The sequence below is a fragment of the Sturnira hondurensis genome, unplaced genomic scaffold, assembly GCF_014824575.4.
Source record: "Sturnira hondurensis isolate 20B ecotype Veracruz unplaced genomic scaffold, ASM1482457v3 Scaffold0021795, whole genome shotgun sequence".
Taxonomy (NCBI): Eukaryota; Metazoa; Chordata; class Mammalia; order Chiroptera; family Phyllostomidae; genus Sturnira; species Sturnira hondurensis.
This window is the reverse complement of record NW_028094426.1, coordinates 11,800,168-11,820,759: the sequence shown is the minus strand read 5'-3', so window position 1 is coordinate 11,820,759 and position 20,592 is coordinate 11,800,168. Positions and strand designations below refer to the sequence as shown.

Below are 20,592 nucleotides of genomic sequence, written 5' to 3'. Positions count from 1 at the left end.
TGACTCAGTTCCAGAATCTCATTTCCAGGGTCCACTTTCTAGAGCTACTTCTACTACCAACTGTTTTAGTCCAAAGTCTTCAAACATGCAGAGTCTGAGACAAGGTGTTTCACGATGGCTGTTATTTTGGAAAATGATTCGCAAAGGGACAGGAGAAGGAAGAATGAAGCAGCAAAGGAGGAACAGATAACCTAAGGGCACCTCACTGAGTTGATCCCACTGCGGGAACTAGAGGTCAGTCCTTGCCAGGACTCTTTGGGGAGTGGTGCAGAGTGCACGCGAGGCGTCTGCTTGAGAGGGGAGAAGGGGATGTTTGTCCCTCACTCCTGTTCTTCTATGAAGATTGCCCCATGAGGTATTAACTTTCTTGCATTTCCAGTTTTTTGAAAATTTATTCAGTTCTTTTGTATCCTCTGAATATGAACTGTACCATATTTTATATGTTTTAATTTATTGCAATCATTTTTATTGATAATGTGTTATATTTTACTACTGGGAGATCCTTCTAATTGTTTCATTTTTGACCATTGGTAGCATCTTCCTGTGACCCCGTGGACTTCAGTAGCATCCTTATTTTCTAGCATGAGTAGGTACTCCAGTCTCACTCCTGCTCCATGTCCGAACTCACCCACTTCCTCAGGAGCCCACGTTCTTTCTGGTGAAACATGGTATTTAGAGATTACAGTCTGGGCACTAGGGGTCCTCATTGGGTTGGCCATTGCTTCGAGGCCTTTTCCCTGGACGGAGCTAGAAGTATGTATTCTTCCAGGAAAACATATTTCATGAGTTAATACTCTTATTTCCAATCCAAATACAGTTTTCTTTATCTATCTCTTTGATTTTATATCTTTTCACTCTTAGTCATTAACATAATTACTTAATTTTCTTTAGCTTATTCTGTGTGTATATATGGTGGTTTCTTTAAAAATATTTTATGTTTAGAGAGAGGGGAAAAGAAGGAGAAAGAGAGGGAGAGCAACATCAGTGTATGGTTGCCTCTTGTGCTCCCCCAACCAGGGACCTGGCCCGCAACCCAGGCATGTGCCCTGACTGGGAATCAAATAGGTGACCCTTTGGTTCACAGGCAGCACTCCGTTCACTGAGCCACACCATATGGTAGTTTCAAACATCATTAACAAATTACTTATTTGCTTTATCCTATTATATTCACATGTAAAAGTTACAAACTATTGTTATTAGCAATATGACCCCTGTGTACAATTTAAGATATTTTTGTAATTCTATTTTTTCATTTAGAGTATATCCCAGTAGGGACAGTACAGTCAAATTGCTGTATCTTAAATTATTGAATTAATTCTTCTCTACACAGTGAATCCATCAACTTGATATATTTTGTTTTCAGTTTTCAAGGGTTGATACTTCTCTATCTTCATTTAATTTTGTTTTATAATTGTGTCAACTATTTCCATGGCTTCTAAGTTAAAAACTATAAAGCAAAGTCTATTCAGAGAAGTTAGTCTCTGACTCTGTTCTCTCACACCTGCTCCTCCCTTCCTGCTTTTTCCATTACATTTTAATTTTTCTTCCATTTTTGAAAATGTGCACATTTTTCCTATTTCCTCCATTTTTAGGTAGAATGCTGTATGCTTTATTCTGCACTTTGCTTTTTTCACTTAACCACACATCACGGAATTCACACCTCACTGGTTCATAGAAATCTTATTCCTTTCCACAGCTGTGTAGTTCTCCATTGGTGAATTAACAAATTGAAGAGAGCACCATTAGATCTGGAATCAGTAACGAGAAGGAGAGGATTGTCACTGTCACTTATTGCACTAGGGAAGGATGCATTGGTTTTAGGGGGATTATCAGGAGTTTAGTTGAGGACATCTTTTGTTTGAGATGCCTATTAAACATCCAAAGAGAGTTATAAGTAGTTAGTTTTGTCTGTATGAGTCTGAGGTTCAAGGGCAAGGTCCAGGCTCCACATACACTTTGGAAGTGAATAGCCAGGAAGTACGGTGAAGGAGTGGAGGAGTAAATGCTTCAGGCTGGTCAGTTCTCCCCTGTTTTTATTAATTCTGGTTGAGATTTCAGTTGCCTGATTTTGCCCTGGGACCCCAGTTTCACTGATGGTGCAGACAAAGGCGATCGCCGCCTTAAAGCAGAGGAGGGAAGAAGCAAGACTAGCCTACTTCTCTCTGCCCCAGGCTAGACTACGAACCTGTCCCACCCCTTCCGGTTCGCCACTTTGACCTCCCAGAGGTTTCCTGCTGTCCGCCTCCTTAGTTTCTAGAATTCCTGCTCCCTTTAAGCTTCTCTTTGTTTGATTCTGGGGAAGAGAGTCAGCAACCTGTGCCGAGTTTCCTTCTTTGCAGGAACCAGAAATTCTGTTTGATTTTTAAAATTAAACAAGGCAAAGAAATATCTATTTTTTTAAAGAAAAATATAAGGAAACTGCTTTATTATCTCTTTCAAATATCCTATGAAAACATCCCCAAAAGACTGAATCTAATTAGAGTCAAGTTTAGGAAAACGGGGCTTCCACAAAGCTGGGAACTGCATACTGAGTGAGAACTTTGAAAACTGAATACTGCTAGAAAAAAAAATGTATTCCACGTGAAGAAATGTTATAATATAAGAAATGGAAATTTTACCATGGCCAAGCCTGTGTAGTGTCTCCTTAAGAGACACTCTCCTAGTCTCCCGTCTTCAAGGGGAGAGATATCAAGGTTCATCACAGGTCATTTCGTAGGAAAGTTAAAATCGCTGTTAAATACAATCAGCACTAAAATAAACAAGAGGAGCAGATTATAAAATTAAACTAGATAACACAAATTGAGGTGAATAAAATGTAAATAAAGATTACAAAAGTATTCCAGTGGAAATCCCTATCATTTTATATAATTTCTCTGATTGACTCCATGTCCTTAGTATATTTGCTTTTCTATTTCTGTTCTGGTGGCAACGTAAAATTTTTTTACAAGACATTTATGCTTTTTTTTTTATAATTGGTTTTTTTTTTAAGATTTTATTTATTTATCTTTAGAGGGGAAGGGAAGGAGAGAAGGAGAGAAATATCAATGTATGGTTGCCTCTCGTGAGTCCCCTGCTGGGAACTGGCCTGCAACCCAGGTATGTGGCCTGACTGGGAATCGAACCGCGATCGTCTGGTTCACAGGCCCGCACTCAATCCACTGAGCTACGCCAGCCAGGAGACATTTATGCTTTTTATCCATGCGTCCAAGTGACTGTGGAGTCCAGAGTGAAAGTCCCCCTGCAACAGCCCTCTGCCCTCATGGAGGCAGCACGCCATCCCTCCCAGAGAGCACCAGTCCTGACGGTTTTGCATTCATCTGGCCTGTCCTAGTCTGTTCAGGCTGCCACAACGGAAGTACCATACGCTGGGTGGCATTTAAACGGCAGAGATTGATCTCTCGCCCTTCTGGAGGCTGGGAAGTCCAAGATCAGGGTGCCAGTAGACTTGGTGTCTGGTGAGAACCTCCCTCCCAGCTCAGAAATGGCCCTCTACCTGTGTCCTTACATGGCAAAGGGGCGAGGCAGCCAGCTGGGGTCTCTTTTATTAGGACACGAGTCCCACTTATAAGGGCTTTGTCCTCATGACCCAATCATCTCCCAAAGACCTCACCTCCAAATATCACCTCACTGGGGACTGGGCTTCAACAGATAAATTGTGGAGGGAACAAACACTCGGTCCATTGCGCCTTTTCATGTATATTACACAATATTACAGGTACACACACACACACAGAGGATCATTACGTATATATTTTCTGGACCTTATGATGGTCACATTCCCATATTAACACACTTAGATCTATGTAATTATTTTGAGTAGCTGAAATTCATTTTGTATATATATTAATATGTTACATTTTATTTTATTGAAATGACACGTAAAACGATATAAAATTGAAATGAATTTTTTTAAAATGGCAACCTTATAAATACAGGGTTGGGCAAAAGCAGGTAACTACTGTGTTATTTTCCATACAAGCACTTTTGTCCCACCCTGTATAATTTGTGTAAGTAGAACCTGGACATTGGTCTCAGTCGTATCTCTTCTAAGTCACCAGGATGTCTGTTTGCCCATTCACTTAAAGAGGCAACGAAGCCACGGATCTATAAGGCCGAAGTGTACAAAGCAATACATCAGTAACAGAAACAAATGGACTCTTGGATCCTGAGCTTTAAATGGTGATTGGAGGGACAAGTATTCAACAGTTTCTCAGATAAGAAAACAAAGGTGCAGGATTAAAAATGACCAGTAAAGAAAGAATTGGTTTATATGGGATTCTATGGGACGGGCAGAAAAGCTTCCGGCAAAAATCCTTTCTCTGGGGCGCTTTCTCCTATTTAAGGTTGGCCCAGTAAAGAAGGAAGGAGCTTCATTCTTGAAACGAGAGTAAGACCCCAAGTCTTCAAGGTTGACATAGAAAGAGAAAGAGAGAGAGAGAGTCTCCTGGAAAAACCTTCTCTCTATTGAATGTGAGGCTTGATTGCTGAGGGAAAAAGTAATGTCAAAGGAAGCCTCTTGCACGAGGAGACAAAACGTCATGTACTTAAGGCAAAGGGAAGGGGGAGGGAGAAAAAATAGTTTTGATAAGAAGGAGGAAATAACTTCCAGCAACATTTCTTAAGAGTTCTACCTTAGTATTTCAGGCATTTTAAGAATTGCCACTTGGCCTGGGGATCAGGACTTGTTCCTTTTGACCTTGGAAGGGAGGGTTAGCATTGCTGGGTGTGGTCAGGGGTCATAGGCACAGAGTTATCCAACAGTAGGTGTGATAGGGGACTCAAAGGCGGGAAATTTTTAGTTTAGGTAATAGCTAACAAACTTACTAATTAATGTATGTAAAAAGCTATTATTCCAGAAACTGGAGGCGTGACCCACCCTGACTCCAGCAGACCATAAGCAGTTCCACCTTTGTGCCTCCGGAGGACTGCAAGCCATTCAAGATGCTATCTGAGCCATTGTGCTCCAGGGTGAGGTGCCCACTGCCTGGGACACAGATGAGAAAATGCTGGGGCTTTTACCTGATTAACTTTTTTCCCTGAATTCCAAACCTCTTTCCTACACTTTTTGTCCCCTTATAAAAAGGGTTAGTTTAAAATGGAATTTAAGATGGTCTGTTAGGGCACAAACCCACCATCTTCTCAGGTTGCCTATGATCTGAGCAAAGCGCCCATAAAGATTCAGTCCTTGTCTCTGCTTTTTGCGTCTGGTAGGTGACAGGCAGCGCCAACACCGGCTTTTCCGGTTTCAGGTACCTGCTGCAGCCACCAGCTCTCAGGAACTGATAATGTCCAAGCAGACATGAAACGACTGAGGATTACAGAAGTAATTCCTACTCAGTGGGGATTGGACTTGCAGACCTCTGAGATTCCTTTCAATATTGAATCCAATGCTATGAAAAGAAACAACCACACATACTCAAATCTCCTTCAGCAGAGCTGACATTGGACATGGGGGTGGGTTGTAAGGTGGGATGGCTCTGTGCAGTGGAGAAAGTATTGGAGGGTGGAGCGGGGCTGGGGAAATATTCCTAGCAGGTGTCAAGAATCTAAACAGTTTGATTTAAAATGCATTGCGAAGTTCATGGACATGCAGGTGGGGGCAGGGTAGGAGAACACCCCTAAGCAGACAAAATGCTGCATTTGACCTTGAAGAATAGGCAGCATAGCACTGTTATTTTTCTAATAAGTATGGCATCAAAAGAAGACAGAGGCAAGCCCTGGTTGCTGTGGCTCAGTGGATCGAGCACCGGCCTGCAAACTAAAGAGTTGCTGGTTCGATTCCCAGTTGGGGCACATGCCTGGGATGCATGAGAAACAACTACACGTTGATGTTTCTCTGTCTCTTTCTCCCTCCCTTCCCCTCTGTCTAAAAGTAAAAAAAAAAAAAAAAAAAAAAAAAAAAAAGCCCTGGCTGGTGTAGCTCAGTGGATTGAGTGCGGGCCTGTGAACCAGACGATCACGGTTCGATTCCCAGGCAGGGCACATGCCTGGGTTGCAGGCCAGTTCCCAGCAGGGGATACACGAGAAGCAATCATACATTGATGTTTTTCTTCCTCTCTCCTTCCCTTCCCCTCTAAAGACAAATAAATAAAATAAAATAAAAGAAGACAGAGGCAGTCTTCCCTAGTTGCCATTACACTATACTGCTTTGACATTTTAACAGCACTAAAACATGAAATGATATTGACTTGTGAGAGGTACAAGAAGTAATATTTTCTGAAAGGAGGTAGAAATGGCCACAAAACAGAGGTCTCAGTGGTACCAAGGAGGGGTGGTGTCAGGGGTTGGCGAACATGGTACTGGTTCCAGGAGGAAGCAGTAAAAGCTCCTGGGAGGCTCAGGACCAGCAGAGGTGGTCACAGCGTCCAGGGAATGGTAAGTATTGGATGACCAGATTGGATCATGGCTCATGCAGGATGCTTAGAGATTTTGCACAATACCTGGGCTATCACGAAGGTAATAAGAACCAGCAAATATGAGTTTTCTCTGCTAGGTATTGGAGACTTGGAAGATTGGGGAAGAATATTCCCACTGCAGATCAATGTAGAAGGAGCAGAAGGGGCTCTTCTGGCTTCCGCTGTGACTTTCAGAAATAGGATTTCTTCCCTTCACAGCAGCAGGGCAGCCAGTCCCCAGCCACCCTCGGGGAAGCAAGCCAAACTGGGAAGTCAGGAGGCCCTGGTCAGTGGGCATTTGGGCAGTTAAGACACTATATTCTGCCAGGTAATTTAGAGAGGAACCCACAGGTTTTCTCCATGTAAAAGGCAAAGATTCTGATTCATTTGATGGTTGCTTTGAATTTTTCCTTTATTTGGAAGAAAAATACATTAAATTTGGGAAACACTGTTCTAATCTGTGAATCCTGGGTTAAAATGTAAAACAATTAGGGGGATGGGAGCGATTTCCAGATAGCAAGTAAGGCAAAGAGGAGGAAAGCTCCAGGAACCGGGAGTGAGCAACGCCTCAGCACCTGCTTCCCCCTGAATATCATTTTGGCAAAGCTTGGCTGATTATAGGGAAAGTGGAAATGCCACAAAGATTAGGCATGGAAAAGTGAGGGGCTAGAGATGCCCCATCTATGAATGTGTTATACAATCACACACCTTTATGTGCACACACAGAATTGTATTTATGCACACAGGTGCTTTGGATGACTATACCATTGAACACAAAATTTTAATCAAACTTTAAACTGTACAGCTTTATTTTATATTCACCACATAAGAAGGCACTCTCCTGGAATACACCCCTTCACTAAGAAAGTGGGCAGATTTCCTCTTTCCTTCTCTCCTGTGTAACCTGGCTATTCCAGTCCACCGTACTCTTTCCTAGAAACACAAGTTCCTGTTTTTCTGCAGCTAAAGTGGACCCTTTCTATATTTACTCACCTTAAAGTTTCTTTTTAAATCAGTTTCCATGGCTCAAGAAAGTGTTCCAGTGAACTAATCTGGTGGCAGGCAAGTCACTGCAAACTTACTGTGACTTGTGTTGAACCTCCTAGATGACCTACATAGATATATGTCTTGTTTTTTTTTTTTTGCAATATAAAACTTCTATTTTTAATGTGATCTGGAGTATAAGCGTAATTCTTTTTCAAATAGAACTGATTATTAGAAGAAACAGCCAGAAAACCAACCAGGTATTCGATGTGAATTCTTAGGAATTTAAGCTCCAAATCCAGCTGAGGAGTTTGTTACCATCTTTCAGCTTTTCATTGGACTGTTCCGAGATCATTTCCTCAGCCCCGACATTGTCCAACAGGGCGTGGTGTTGGCTGATAACAAGAGACAAGAAAGCATTCTCAAGCTTTGTGATTTGGCTGGGCTCCGGTTTATAAAGGTACCCCCTTACACTGGCATAAATTACAGCTGCGTGTTCTTCAATGGCCATGGCAGAGTACTGTCCTTGTGGCAGCAACTCAGTCAGATGCGCACCACGACTCCAGACTTGCTGCGTGGCAGCACTGAGATCAGGGCAAAACTGAGCCAAAGCAGCCACCTCCTGATTCCAGCCACACTGGCTGGCTTCATGGCCCTGGTTTGGGCAGCAGATCAAACTTAGGACACAGACAAACCAACATTAATGGTAGGGTGGATACCTCTGTAGAACAATTCTGTTTCCAAGAATCTGTCCATCAGTGATGGAAATGACATTTGTTGGAATGTAAGAAGGCACATCACCAGCTTGTGTTTCTGTGACTGGTAAAACAGTCAAGGCGCCACCATCAAAAGGATCATTCATTTTGGCTGCTCTCTCCAGCAGACAGGGGTGTAGGTAGAACACAGATGAGGACGGGCCTCAGGACCTGGGGGTTGGAGCAGCAGCAAAGGCATCTTATGATAAGCAACAGCCTGTTTGGATAAGTCATCATAAGTGAGCAAAGCATGTTTGCCATTGTCCCTAAAATATTCTCCCATAGAACAGCCAGAATAAAGAGCAGTCACTGCAGTGCAGTGGGGCAGCATCAGAAGCAGTAGCTGACACCACAGTGGAGTACTTGGTGGCATCTGCACCAAGAACTGGTCTCTTCACCAATAGGGCAATAGTGGATCTCTTCTGACCAATAGTAGCGTAGATACATTATACATTCTTTCCATCAGATCCACCATTGAAAACATTTCTGGTTAACACCTGTGTCAATAGCAACTGATGTTTTGTCAGTGTCAGTCACCAGTAATCAGCTCACACTGACCATGACTGACTACTGACTGGCCCCAAGCTGTCCACAGTCTTAACACCAGTCTGCTTTGGTTCCCAGACATAGATTGGAGGAAAGATTTCAAGGGCTTTCAGGCCAACTCACCTATGGGTCTTGGAACCAACCGGACTCTTTCCATCAATGGCATGACCAAAAGCATCTACTTACTACATGACTCAACAGATCCTCGCCAATGGGAACATGCACAGTGGCTCTTGTTTGCTTCATAGTATCTCCTTCCTTAATTAGTTTATCATTTCTGAGCACATCGCCACCAACACCATCAGGTCCCAAGTTCAGAGACATACCCTTCAAGCCTGAGGAAAACTCTACCATTTCTTCTACTCGAACCTTCTTCAGCCCATGTACGTGGGCAATGCCATAACCAAGACTTAAGACACGCCCAGTCTCTTCAAGGTTGACAAAGGTATCAGCTCCAAGAATCCACTCTTCAAGATCAGAGGATGTCTCAGTAGTGCCAGTATTCTGAAGAGTGCTAGGGCCACGAGGATTTCCTGCAGCAGTGATGACCCCAGGGCATTTTTGGAGACCAGCCTGGCTGTGGAGGAAGGGAGCAGGCCCTGGCCATGGCGACACACATGGGCAGCATTTTTGCAACTTCATGGTAGTTTCTCTGTAGCCACAGTCTCTGTAATGACTAGATATGGTTTTTAATTATACCCTGAGAGTGGTGGCAAACAGTAGAACATTTGAGTGTTATAAAAGGCTGAAAAAACCTCATTAAATTATTATTATATATTTTGTTATTAAATTGTCAAAAATAATAAATTATTATTTTTTTAAAGATTTTATTTATTTATTTACCTTTAGAGGGGAAGGGGAGAGGGAGAGAAACATCAATGTATGGTTGCCTTTTGTGCGTCCCCTGCTGGGAGTTGGCCTGCAGGGAACTGGCCTGCAACCCAGGCATGTGCCCTGACTGGGAATCGAACCGAGATCCTCTGGTTCGCAGGCCTGTGCAAAAATAATAAATTATTAACAAAAGAACTAACCCTTATGAAACACTTTCTAGATGCCAGGCACTGTCTAAATGCTTTGCATATTATCTATTCAATTGTCAGGACAACTCTGTGGAATAGGTTCTATTTCATTTCCGTTTTGCAGATGAGGAAATTGAGGCAGAGAGAGATTGAGCAAATAGCTCTAGATCTGACATCCAGAAAGACATGGTGCAGTCAGGGGTTGAACTCATGACCTACCTGACGGTAGAGTCCTTCTCTGTCAGTCAGTGGCATTTTTTTTTTTCCTGGGGAAATGGGTGATGGAGATGGCTGTTAGAGAATCTCAGATTACACCCACAGGACAGTCCTATCTACAGTTTCTCATGGGAATGAGTCAGCCTCCAAATTGAGAGGAATCTTAGCGCTTTTGTTTGACGCTAAGAAGTTATGTCACCTTTTTAGACCTGTTTTCTCTTCAGTAAAAGAAGGAGGGTGTCTAGATAACACCGTCGGCATCCCCGCAATAAAACGACGATCTCTTGGCGCTTGTGAGGAAGAAGCAGGTCAGTTTCTGCTTCCTAGACCCTCCAAGCTAGGAGCTGCAGGTAGGGTGTCACCTACATAAACTGGTAATAAGAGATAGAGGTTGGACCTTTACCTAAGAAACAAAGAAACAATTGTCTATTATGCGCTGTGTGTTTTAAACAACACATAATTTAATTCTCACAGTATATTTGTGCAGTAGATAGTATTGTCTCCATTTTTAAAAAAATGAAGCTGAAACATAGTCCTACCAAGTGACTTGCCCACGATGGCCCATTTAAGAAGAAATGAAGGCAGGTGTCTTGACTCCAAAGCCCGGAGCGCATTTCTCAACCCGCGCCTCCTTTAACATCAGTTATGTCATTTCATTCTCACTGCAAGCCTACGCGGTAGTTACCATCTCTCCATGTCACTGAGGAGGAAAGTGAGCCTCAGCTCACTCGCCAAGGAAGGGGCCTGGCTCCGAGTGGGCGGGAGAAGAGGCTACAAGAGCGTGCACGAGTGCGCGGGGGCCGCAGGCGGGCTCCTCCTCTTCGCCCTGTTTGGTCGCGCAGCTCCCCACCTTTTCAGGTCCCAGGCCCACGCACCGCCCTCCTGGAACTACATTTCCCGACAGGACGCTGGCGCGCGCGCGCGCACTCAGGCCTCCACCATGGCGACAGTGCTGTCCAGGGCACTTAAGCTCCCGGGTAAGGAGTGGCCCCCTCGCGACCACCCCTCCGCGACCGGGGCTGGGGAGATGGGGAGGCCAGGATCTGGGGGCGAAGCGGGTCGGGGCCTAGCCCCAATCCGGGCGCAGCTGCGTGCGCGCGGAGGCGAGCGATGCAGTTCCCGTGGGCTGGGGTTAGTGGCGCCCGGCGGGTCGGGCACCGCCGGCACGGGGCGAGCCTGGGAGACCCGCAGGGGGGGATCGCTGGAGGCGCGCGGGGCAGGTGGCCAGGAGCGGGCTGACGTTGTTGCGGTGGTGAATGTCAGAGCGCGCGTCGCCGGCTTCTCAAGGGGTAGGGATGGTGAGGGGCGCATCCTTTCCCCATTGTGGGGATGCTGTACCGCTGAGTCTCCAGCTGCCTCTCTCTTGGGTTGCACCTGAGCGGCGGCGGGCGGGCAGGCAGGCGGTCGCAGCAGGAAGACGCGTGACCCCCTGGAGCAGCCTGCCCTCTAATTGATGGATATTTTCTCTCAGAGTTTACAGAAAAGGAAAATGGCAGTTACTTGGCTGATTGGACTAGTCCAAAGTCACGAAGCAGTATTGGAAAAACCTAGACTTGAACGCCGCGGGTGTTTTAACGCTAGATCCTGGCCTTTTGGTTCCGCCTAGCCTCCGGCTCTCCAGGCTAAGCATTTAGGAGGGAAATGATACGGCACTTGCAAGCTGCAGATAAAGTGTGGGATATTTTTTAAAGAAGCACTGGTGATGATGACAGCTTCCAGAGCCAACTCAGTACTTTGGGCAACCGTCCCAAGTTTTTTGTTTGCTTGTTATTTTGTTTTCAACCTTCAGAATGGAACTGTGCTGTTAAAAACTCGCTATTTTAGTGAATGCAGATTCTATTCTGCCCAAATAAAATGTAAACGTTAAGGCTTTAAAAATTTCGTGATTCTACCTAAATAAAAATTTTAGACATTAAACCATAATCATTTGCTGCTAGCTTAAGGGGCTAGTGGGCAGAGCAGTCGCTTTCACAGGCCTTGTTAGAAAGGGCTGGTTGGGTGTCCATCCGGTGGGCGTCCAGCATAGAGTGCAGGGGCTTGCATTCTGCTACAGTGAGCCACGGATGACTGCGTGGGGTATGGATTTGATATGAATTTGCATTTCTGTCTCCAGACTTCATGACCTAAGACTTCCCCCTCACCCCTACATGGGTTGATTAGAACATTGGAAAGAACATGGATAATATCTACCTTGGAATGTGTATGTAACACTGAGCTGAAAGGAAGGAAATGTCCCTCTACCTGCATGATTGATTAACTTTGAAGAGAGTAGCCTTGTGTATCCTTAGTGTAGGATGATATCCTCCCAAAGCGGGTAATGAGGTGTCAGACATACTTAGTTTTACTTTTTTTTCTTTTAGTTCCACACCCAGTCCCCTGCTCTCCTGCCAAAAAACATAGGTGACAGTTACTCTCTGAGGATGGGAATGCCAGAAAATCTTGCTTTCAAAACTCAAGAAAATCTTGCTTTCAAACTCCTGAGCTCTTCTGCATTCTCACATCCTGAGGCTGCGGTAATTTTACCCCCTGGGGTATTCAGTTGCAGTAACCCAGTCATCTGATAGGGTAGAGAAACCACAGCCTGGTCCTTGGGCCTTTGTTTGGGCAGCAGCTTGCCCTGAGTGGTCAAGTGAGTTTGATATAAGTGAGTTTGATATTTTTTCTGTGTGTGTGTTTGTTTTGCTAATTTTTTATTTAATTATTGTTCAAGTACAGTTTTCTGTCCCAGTATGATACTTTTTAATGCCCAGATTAGCCATACAGTCTTTTATCTGATATGGGTTTATACTTTGTTTCGAGGTTTGTTTTGTTGTTGGTGGTGGTTTTTTTTTTTGCTTTTACTTCAGTTGTCTCTTGCCTTTTCTCCCTTCTACCCCAAATATGATTTTTAGCTTTTATATTAAGTAAAATTTGTTTTCTTTTAGCTGTGTTTGGATACACTGTCATTGCGATTGCTGTCCTGTTTGGGTTACTGTGTCATGCTTCTTTAGTTAACGCCCTCACTATTCTTTCAAAGGGGCAGAAGTGACATGTATAACATTATATTAGTTTTAGGTATACAACACAATGATTCAGTATTTGTATGTATTGCCAAATGATCACCACAGTGGTTTCCTTCCTATGCTTATGTGTAAGGAAGCAGAACAGAATGGCAACTAAGAGCATAAGACAGGCTTGAATTCAAATCCAGTCTTTACCAGATTAGTTACTTAATCTCTTTAAGGTTTAGTTTCTTCATGTATAGTAATAATATTATGGTACATTCACTGTGTCCCACACACTACTACATATTGACCTCATTGGATTATTTAGCAAAGCCAAAGAGATGGATATACCTGAGAGGTGTGTTAACCTTGACATGTGCTAGTTATTCGGTGAGTGTTAGCTATTATTATTATCATCATTAACAGCTTGATCATTTATGAACGTGATACTGGAAGGAAGGCTAATGTAATAGTGAGATAACGACAGATGTCCTCAGCCTCATGAAGAAAGAGCAGTAGCCGGGACTGCACTTCACAGTCTCGTACCCTTCCACTAAGCCCATGGTGGAAAGATGTTTGGCTCACATGCATACAATGAGGTTAATTAATAACAGAAGAACAGCGTGACCTTTATAAAGCAGCCTGTGAGACTGTTTATCTTTTAAGTATATATCTTTTTAGTTCATCTTAAAGTTTGAAGGTCAAACACTGAAAGGAACATGGGCATAATGTTATTGCAATGATTTGTTTTATTATGTGTAACTTGGAATGGTCATGTGCCCAGCCTGGGTAAACTAATCCATGATGTGAATTATTTATCTTTAGTTGCAGTAGAGTGTGCAGCATAGTCTATGTAAAGTATAGTACAAGTCACAGAATAGTATATATTATAATATGTTCTTGGGAACCTTTGGGGATGGCACAGTTGCATCTCTTTCCTATTTATGTTTTCTTCCACACTGTTTTGGGAATGGTGAGTAACTAGTGCCCTCAGTCTTTCTGCGGGGAAAGTGATAGCTATGGAAAGCTCGTTTGCACTGATGGATTGTGAAATCAGTATCTTCTCCCCTATTCTTTGAAAACTTTTTGTTCGTTAAAAGTGTGGGTGATGGCTGAAATCATCAGAGAAGAGAGTGCCAAAGTGCCCTGAGCTTAGGAGCATGGTTTGATGTTAGCTCCTCAGCCTGAAGGGCTGATGTTTAAAATGCACGCTTATTGTCTTTCTGTGAAACATAGAAAGAAACATTCACTTAGGAGTTCTCTAATCCAAACTTGCAGTCTGTAATAATTAAGCAGGGGTTTGTCTTTCAACTTTCTGGAAAAATATGTACTATTAATAGTGTAAAAGTAAATATTTGTCTTAAGGGTTTGGATAAGAATTGGTCCTCATCTTTTGTGATCTTTAAAAGAAAGACGCAAGAGTGAGAAAGCCTCTGAGTTCTTGCACGCTTGCCTTTATACCTCACAAATGTCATGTCTGGACCAGAGTTCTTGTATTTCACAAGAACGTTTACATATTGTGAAATGGTCTTTTTTTCTCTGAGAACTTTTGCAAATTGTGGCATGGTCTTATAGGGATGTATGTTAGTGTGGAGAAGTCAGTCTGATTTTTCTTCCCATCATTAGTGACTTGGTCCTTTTTCCCTTGGCCTGGCTACTCATTAAGTCTCCTTCTTTGTCCTTGAAGTTCAATGACTTTACTAGACTATGCCTCAGTATTGATTAGCCTCAGTATTGATCAGTTTTTCTTGGGACTCATTGTATTCTTTTTTTAAAAAAATATTTTATTTATTTATCTTTAGAGGGGAAGGGAAGGAGAGAGGGAGAGAAATATCAATGTATAATTGCCTGTGGTGTGTCCCCTGCCGGGAACTGGCCTGCAACCCAGGCATGTGCCCTGACTGGGAATCGAACCTCGATACTCTGGTTCGCAGGCCCGCGCTCAATCCACTTAGCTACACCAGCCAGGGCGTCATTGTATTCTTTAATCTGCAGTTTTAGGTCTGGCTTTATTGAAGGAACTTTTTTTGGATATTGTTTATTATTTTTTTCTTTACTCCTCACCCAAGGATATATCCATTGGTTCCAGAGAGAGAGGAAGAGAGAGTGACAGACATCGATGTGAAAGAAACATCTGTTGGTTGCCCCACCTCAACACCCTGTACATGCCTTAACTGGGAACTGAACCCACAAACTGGGCATGCACCCTGACTGGGAATTGAACTTATGACCTTTCAGTTTATGGGACGATGCTCCAAAGAACTGAGCCACACTGGCCAGTGCTGTATATCTTTTAAATACTGTTTTTGGTTCCATTTCCACCCTTTTTTTCTCTTCAGTTATGCATTTATTGGATCATCTTTGTTTTCTATAGTCATCTCTTTTTTCCTAGTCCTAGTAAAAGCCGTCCTCATTTCCATGGGAGGCACATGGGTAGTCGGTACAGACTTCAAAGCCAGATTGTCTGGGTTGGAATCCTTGCACAGTCACTTACTTGCTGTTCAGCTATGGGCCAGTTAGTTCAATGTCTAAACCTCGTCTTTAAAAAGGAGATAATAGGGTGCCCAGGTCACAGAGCTGTTATGAAGACTTCCTGAGATAAGACGGTCAAAGGCCCGGAAGGGTGCATAGCGGGGGCTTAGAACTGCCAGCTGTGATTACTTCCATTTCATTGTCCTTGACTTTCACCAATGTGTCCTTTATTGTCTCTGACTGTTTTCAGTGTGTCTGTTATTTCTGCTGATCCCAACAAAGATGTTGTTTCTCAAATTGCTTTATTATTGTCTTCCGTTTTTCGGTGCCATGCTTCTCTATTGAAGTGTCATTTCTTCTTTAGAAATATGTTTTTTCTTATTTCAGAGAAGGCTACTTTCTTTAATTTCTTGGATCCCATGGGGAAGTATCTGTTCATTATTTCTTACATTTCATGGTGTCATTTGTTCGGCATTTGTTCTTTAGTTGGTTTTGTTTGATGTTTTGCTGTAACCTCTTTCTTGATTATTTGTAGAACTTCGTAGTATCTTACCGAATGACTCCTAGTGATGGCCTCCTTCTGATTGTTGTTCGTATTTACACAGGCACTTGTTTTACAGTGGGCAGAGGCAGGGGCCAGAGGAGTGAGGTAGGGCAGTTGGGATCAGAAGTTAATGGTGGCCTGCTAACTCAGGTTCCTTTTTTCCCAACTGCTGCTCCTTGGTGGATGTCACTATCCCAGCTAGTGGGGGGTGGGGGTGGGGTGGGGAGGGGCTGCCAGTTTGGGGCCTCAGCGGACTGACTTAGCATTTACTTCTCTTTGTTTCTTGTGCCAGTTATTAAATTGTTGCTTCTGAAAGTGGATCTGGGCCCGTTTATTTATTATTTTTAATCCTCATTCAAGGATGTATTTTCATTGATTTTAGAGAGAGAGAGGAAGGGGAGGGGGAGGAAGAGAGGGAGAGGGAGAAACAGCTGTGTGAGAGAGAGACATGGACCGTCCGCCTCCCATACATAGCCGGACACCTGCCACCTGCCACCTGCCACCTGCCAGGGGATCCGGCCTTTCTGTTGTAAGGATGACTCTCCGACCAACTGAGCCACCCAGCCAGGCTGGGATGTTCATTTCTAAATCAAACATTTATTCACTCTCTACGAACCAAACACTAGACTTGACACTAAAGATTTTACTTCCCCTAGGCCCTGGCCGGGTAGCTCAGTTGGTTAGAGCATCATCCCAATACACCAAGGTTGTGAGTTCGATCTCCAGTCAGGGCACATGTAAGAATCAACCAATGAATGCATAAGTATGTGAAACACCAAACTGACATCTCTCTCCCTCCCTCTCTCCCTGTCTTCCTCTATCTCTAAAAGCAGTAATAAAAAAAGATTTTACTTCCCATATCATGTTTTATTGCTTCATTTCATGTCTTGAGCAGACTGAGACATGAAGTGATATCACCAAGATCACAGTGACCAGAGGCATAGATAAGCAAGAATTCTTTTTTCCCTTTAAGTTAGATTTTTATATTTCTTCTTAATAGAACATTTAAAGTAGCATTTACATTAGTAACAGCTTACCAAGTACTTTCCAAAAACAGAAACATTTTCTTGGCTTCTACTTGGTTGTGACATGAAATAAAGGATAAAATCATCCAGTCACTGGCAGTGAGGGCCAAGGGGTCACTGTCAGGAAGGCGTGTGCACGCCCCCCTGTAATTTCCACCTCCTCACCCCCCCAAATAAACAGAAGGTCTAAGTGAAACAGGCCCTTGTTGTGTAAACCATCTCTAAGACCAGTCCTCTACCTCTTCGTTCCTGCTCAATCCCAACCCTCCCAGAATACCTGCTCAGAACAGCATTTTTAGACATAAATGCTGTTTACTAAAACAGGTCCTTGGAAGGGCATCAGAATCCCAGGAAGGTTCTCAGGAGTGAATTCCCAGTGAAGCCTCTCCAGGTGGCATTTAGTGTTCATCTTCTCAGTTGTTTCGAAGAAACAATGGGAAGCCACAAATACTGGACTGTGAGGGGCAATGTAGAGAGAATAAAATTGTCTTAGAAGTTTAGGGAAGTCCCAGGAAAGATTGGAGCACCACATGCCTAAGAAAATATGGAAGGTTTTATGTGGAAGGCGTATGGAAGGTTGATGATGTAAGAGCTATCACCTTTCTCATTCGAGAGATTCAAACAAATTAAAAGAGGGTTTAAATAAACAGAAAAACCTAAAAAGGCACTTGAAATTTGCTTTCTCTTTTCCTTTCCAATTTCTTAAACTCATGCAAGCAATACTTCTTGAACTCTGTGATTTGCCTTCCTTCCAGTCCCCCCGCCCCATTCTTTCCTCCATGCTGGCGTCTATTTTACAGAGCCACAAAGGTCCCGGCTTATAACCCTGCTTTGTTTCATTTGTTTCGTGGCATGTATTTTCCTAAGTGCTAAAGTCACCATGTGCTTGGTGAGGGCTTCTCCTTCCTTGTTCTCCTTGAAGTTTCTCGTTCTGATTTTTCAGGAAAGAAGAGCCCAGACCTAGGCGAGTACGACCCCCTCACTCAGGCCGACAGTGACGAGAGTGAAGATGACCTCGTGCTGGACTTGCAGCAGAAGAACGGAGGGGTCAAGAGTGGGAAGAGTCCTCTGGGGGAAGCACCGGAACCCGACTCCGATGCTGACGTTGCAGGGGCTGCGAAGCCTCACCTTTCGGAGGTCATCACAGAGGGGTACCCCTCGGAGGCCCTCGGAGGCCTGGAGCCGAAGGCAGCCTCCTCCCTGGTGTCCTACATACGCACATCTGTGTTTCTGCTGACTTTGGTGATCTCCATGATCCTGGTGCTTGTGTGTGCTTTCCTGATCCCCTGCCCGCCCAGGGATCTGCACAGCACTTGGAGCCGCCGTCTGCACCCCCAGGGAGGTGGGTTGGAGGATTTTCAGCCCTAATTCTGTAAAGCTTGTGATTGCATTGACAGTTTCCTCCAAGGCCTTAAAAAGTAGTGTGTGTCATGTAGCATCTCTCCCCCAGTGTGTAGAGCTGCCTTTAGGAGCTTAAGATTTGAAATCAAACAAAAATATGGATTGATGCAGCTCAGAAAACTTGGGAAGATCACTGCTTTGTTGTGTTTCTGTTGGCCTTTTTTTTTTTAATTTTTATTTTTCAATTGTGGCTTATTTTCAGTATTATTTTGTATTGGTTTTAGGTGTACAGCATACACGTAAAGAGAGTCATACACTTTACAAAGTGGTCCCCCCAATATTTCTAGTACTCACCTGGCACCATACATAGTTATCACAACATTATTGACTTATGTCCCCTATTGTACTTTACATACATCCCTGTGACTGTTTTGTGACCACCAATTGGTACTTCTTAATACAATAGAGTATTACTCAGCCATAAAAAAAGAATGAAATCTAACCATTTGTGACAGCATGGGTGGACCTCGAGGGTATTACACTCAGTGGAAGAGTCAGTCAAAGACAAATACCATATGATTTTACTTTTATGTGAACTCCAAGGAACAAAATAAACAAACAAAATTGCAGCCGACTCAGGCACAGAGTGCAGAGTGGCGGTTGCCAGAGGGGAGGGGGACTGAGTGAAAGAGGTGTTGGTTGGACATAGATGACAGAGCATGGGTTTTCCAGCTTCCTGATGCGGCCAGTGCCGGGTCAGGGCAGAGCAAAGCTGTGGGAGGCCCTTTGAGAGACAAGCGTGGCCCCAGGCCTGGCCAGACCCGGAGCCAGGACTCCTGTCGGACCTTCGGGCACTTGTGGTCACAGAAACCTGACCTAATTTGAATTTTAAAATAATTTATTTTGAAGTAAAAGAGAGTTGCTTTCTTGCATCAACTTTTCTGCCTTGTCCCTAGTGGTTAGTTTAAGATGGTGCTTCCCAAGTCATTCTAGCTATTTTGTCTCATTTTTGGAGCAGGGCTCTTTAAAATAGCTTGCCCCGGGTCAAGAGTGGGGATTGCATCTGCAGCGTCAGTGCTGAGCAGTCAGCCCTGTCTTTTGTAAACTGCATGAGGCCAACACCCCACCCTCAAATATGTCGCTTTGGCATATTGATTGTTTGGACATAAAAGCACTTGAACAGCAGCAGGTGCAAGAAGGCCACTCTGACTTTCAGTTCTTGGTAAAATCAAGAGGTGAAGCTCCCATGTGAGAGATGTTCTTCCTGTACCAGCAGGAGAGAAACGTTCTTATCACCAGAGACAGGATGTGGAGGCCAAGAGAAATGTGTACAAACAGACCTTTTTATTTTTTTTATTTTTAAATTGTATTTTATTGATTATGCTATTAGTTTTCCCAATTTCCCCCCTTGATCCCCCTCCACTCTGCACCCCCCAGCCCTCCAGCATCGTCCCCCTTAGTTCATGTCCATGGGCTGTACATATAAGTTCTTTGAGTCCTCTGTTTCCTATTCCATTTTGACCCCTCCCCATCTATTTAATGCCGACCAATTATGCTTTTTCTTCCCTGTACCTTTTCCCCCCATTCCTCCTCTCCCCGTCCCCACTGAAAACCCTCCATGTGATGTCCATTTCTCTGATTCTGTTCCTGTTCTACTTGTTCGCTTAGTTTTTGTTTTCATTGTTTTTCCTTTCTTTTAGGTTCATTTGTGAGTTTGTTGTCATTTTACTGTTCATATTTTTGATCTTCCTTTTCTTAGATAAGTCCCTTTAACATTTCATATAATAATGGCTTGGCGATGATGAACTCCTTTAACTTGACCTTATTTTGGAAGCATTTATCTGCCTTTCCATTCTAAATGATAGCTTTGCTGGATAGAGTAATCTTGGGTGTAGGTCCTTGTCTCTCATGACTTCAAATACTTCTTTCTAGCCCCTTCTTGCCTGTAAGGTTTCTTTTGAGAAATCAGCTGATAGTCTTATGGGAACTCCTTTGTAGGTAACTGTCTCCTTTCCTCTTGTTGCTTTTAAGATTCTTTCTTTGTCTTTAGTCTTGGATAACTTAATGATGATGTGCCTTGGTGTGTTCCTCTTTGGGTCCAGCTTCTTTGGAACTCTCTTGGCTTCCTTGACTTCCTGAAATTCTATTTTCTTTGCCAGATTGGGGAAGTTCTCCTTCATTACTTGTTCAAATAAGTTGTCAATTTCTTGCTGCTGTTCTCCTTCTGGCACCCCTATAATTCGGATATTGGAATGTTTCAGATTGTCCCAAAGATTCCTCAGCCTCTCTTCATTGTTTTGGATTCTTGATT

General features: G+C 43.5%; 1 protein-coding gene and 1 pseudogene across 1 annotated transcript in view; one reads left to right on the top strand and one right to left on the bottom strand.

Annotated features, from left to right (window-relative positions):
* Positions 1-7,244: 7,244 nt before the first annotated feature.
* LOC118978421 (ATP synthase subunit alpha, mitochondrial-like) lies at positions 7,245-9,366 on the bottom strand (annotated as a pseudogene).
* A 1,425-nt stretch (positions 9,367-10,791) lies between these two features.
* FAM234B (family with sequence similarity 234 member B) overlaps positions 10,792-20,592 on the top strand; it is a 31,695-nt gene continuing 21,894 nt past the window's right edge. Inside the window, exons 1-2 of the mRNA XM_037033778.1 lie at positions 10,792-10,892; positions 17,884-18,282. Coding sequence (XP_036889673.1) covers positions 10,856-10,892; positions 17,884-18,282 — 436 coding nt within the window. The 5' untranslated portion in view covers positions 10,792-10,855. The remainder of the gene's footprint in view (positions 10,893-17,883; positions 18,283-20,592) is intronic.